Source organism: Cannabis sativa, chromosome X, assembly GCF_029168945.1.
Source record: "Cannabis sativa cultivar Pink pepper isolate KNU-18-1 chromosome X, ASM2916894v1, whole genome shotgun sequence".
NCBI lineage: Eukaryota > Viridiplantae > Streptophyta > Magnoliopsida > Rosales > Cannabaceae > Cannabis > Cannabis sativa.
In genome coordinates this window covers 74,923,492-74,926,067 of record NC_083610.1, presented here as the reverse complement: position 1 = coordinate 74,926,067, position 2,576 = coordinate 74,923,492, and the positions used below count along the sequence as shown (strand labels likewise).

The following is a 2,576-nucleotide window of genomic DNA, read 5'->3' as shown; positions in this document are numbered from 1 at the left end:
ATGGGAAACCATCACAGCAGAGCTAAACATCATAAAACCAAGAATGAGATTGAGATACGGGACGTGCTAGGCAAGAGTCTCGACAAACTGGAAAAATGGGAAGCATTCTACGAAATGTATGCGAAACGGATGGGTTTCGACACAAGGAAAGACGATGTACGACGTTCTCATGGGGTCATTGTAATGCGGAGGTGGGTTTGTTGTTCAGAGGGTTCGAAAAAAATCGCATCACCGGACACACCAAGAAAAAAAAGACCTCATGATGTCACTAGAACCGGATGTCAGGCAGCATTGCGTATTTTACTCACACAACCGTGTAACACTTGGAAATGCAAAGAGTTCAACACAATACACAATCACGAGCTGGCTTCATCAAGTGAGGTACAATTTTTGAGATCATATAGAGTTGTCTCCAATGGGTTGCTTGCCCAAGTTAGGTCGATGAACTCCGTAGGAATTAAAACTGCCAACATAATGTCTCATGTTGCTTTGCAAAGTGGAGGTTACGAGAAAATGCCATGTCAACTTCGAGATGTGTACAACAGGGTTGCTGGTGCGAAGCGAGAAGAGAAGATAGAGACGGACTCAGAAGGGGCTCTGGGATTTCTTGATTGTCTCGCAGAGAAGGATCCTAATTTCTTCGTTGTCTATCAGGTTGACGACGAGAATCGCTTGGCTAACTTATTCTGGGCAGATGGAAACTCACGCGTGGACTATGTAGCTTTTGGGGATGTACTAGGATTTGACACAACCTACATGACGAATGAGTACAATAAGCCCCTCACTGTTCTCATTGGCGTCAACCACCATTTCAACACATGCATCTTCGGATTTGCTCTCCTCCTCCACGAGAAGCTTCCATCATATTCTTGGCTACTTCAAAAATTTCTAGAATGCCATGGAGATAAGAAGCCAAGTGTTGTAGTTACTGACCAAGATGCGGCCATGAAACAGGCTATCGTTGAACACATGCCTGATGTTACGCACCGTCTCTGCGCTTGGCATCTCAATACAAATGCTTCGAAAAAGGTTAAAGATCCGATCTTCTTAAAAACATTTAAGGATCTCATGTACAACTACTACGAGGAGGAAGAATTTGAAGCAAGATGGTTAGACGTCATCCAAACCCAACAACTAACAGATAATGAATGGTGTCAAACAACATTCGAGTCAAGACAACAATGGGCAGAAACGTATTTAAGGGGTTCATTCGTTGCAAGAATGAGAACCACACAACGTTGCGAATCCATCAACTCCGCTCTAAAAAAAATTTTAGAGAAGAATTATTGCTTGCGTGAATTTGTAACAACCATAGATATGACAGTCTCAAAGCTCAGACACAACGAGACTGCAAATGACTTCAAAAGCAGATGCACTCGACCTCACCCACCTAATCCTACATGCTTGACCACTTACTACAACCAATGTGCTGAATTCTACACAAGAACTATGTACCACAAGGTTGCTGAGCAGCTTGATTTAGAGAATAACTATTTTGTCCTAACTCAAGAGCAAGAAGGAGAGTGGCAGATATTCACCATTGGAAAGTTCCAGCATCCGGACGTCCAATACCGAGTTCATTACTGTGAAGGCCGACAAGCACTACACTGTAGTTGCTTGCTCTATGAAAGTCAAGGGTACCCTTGTAGACATTTATGGGCTACAATGAAAAGATTAAACATGAGAAGAATACCTAATTCTCTTCTCATGAAGCGATGGAGCAAATCCGCAAAGATAAATCTCCACCTACATTTTAACCCGCCAGCACAACCACAACAGCACATTTACGAGATGGCTAGGTTTGGATCTCTCAGTTCACTGACTTATAACTTCACTTTCTATGCAGCGAAATCAGAGGACTCGTACAACCGTGCAAAGGAAGAGCTTGAACGGCTAACTCTAATGTTCAAGGAAGAATTTGACTTGAATTCCAATCCGGAAGGAGAGACGCCACAACCTGGAAGATATCGTAGCAACCCCAACATTATTAAAGACCCCGAAGTTGTGAGAACAAAGGGTACGGGAAATACAAGGGAAGGACCAAACGGGGAGCAGATCCCAAGAAACTCAAGACATTGTCGCATTTGTCGCTCATCAGACCATGATTATCGACGGTGCCCAAATCGTCAACATAACACTGGATCTCAGGGGCAACAACCTCCAAACAATCAACCACCATCTGACTCATTCAATGACCACTCCAACGCGTATTTCCCGGAACCGCCTTCCTCCACACAAGAGTCTTACTATGGTCATTCTTATAACTAGCTACTTTTAGCCATTGTTGTTTTAACGTTTATGACTCTACTTATTGCTTCAAAAATTCTACATTTATATACTTCTTGTTATGTTTGCTGTGTTTAAGGTAATTCTCTCATCTTCACCAAACCTCAAAATTATTATTGACGAACAACTAAATTATGCCTAGGAAAAAAAACTGAATCTTATAAGGTGAAAAAATATATTTTTCTGGTAATTTTTATATACGAAATATTTACAATTACAAAATTACACCAACTAAAAACTCAATGTATAACAACAAATAATTTCATCACTAAAAAAAAAAATTCTAAACA

The 2,576-nt window shown here is 41.2% G+C and overlaps 1 protein-coding gene across 1 annotated transcript; it reads left to right on the top strand.

The window, feature by feature from the left end:
- On the top strand, window positions 1-2,268 carry LOC133032354 (protein FAR1-RELATED SEQUENCE 5-like). Its single transcript, XM_061106272.1, has one exon. It carries the CDS (start codon window positions 1-3, stop codon window positions 2,266-2,268), a length of 2,268 nt encoding a protein of 755 aa, XP_060962255.1.
- The last annotated feature ends 308 nt before the right edge of the window (window positions 2,269-2,576 follow it).

What these genes read in the sequence shown, in the direction of transcription:
- LOC133032354 (XM_061106272.1), top strand. Translation starts at nt 1, where the DNA reads ATGGGAAACCATCACAGCAGAGCTAAACATCATAAAACCAAGAATGAG.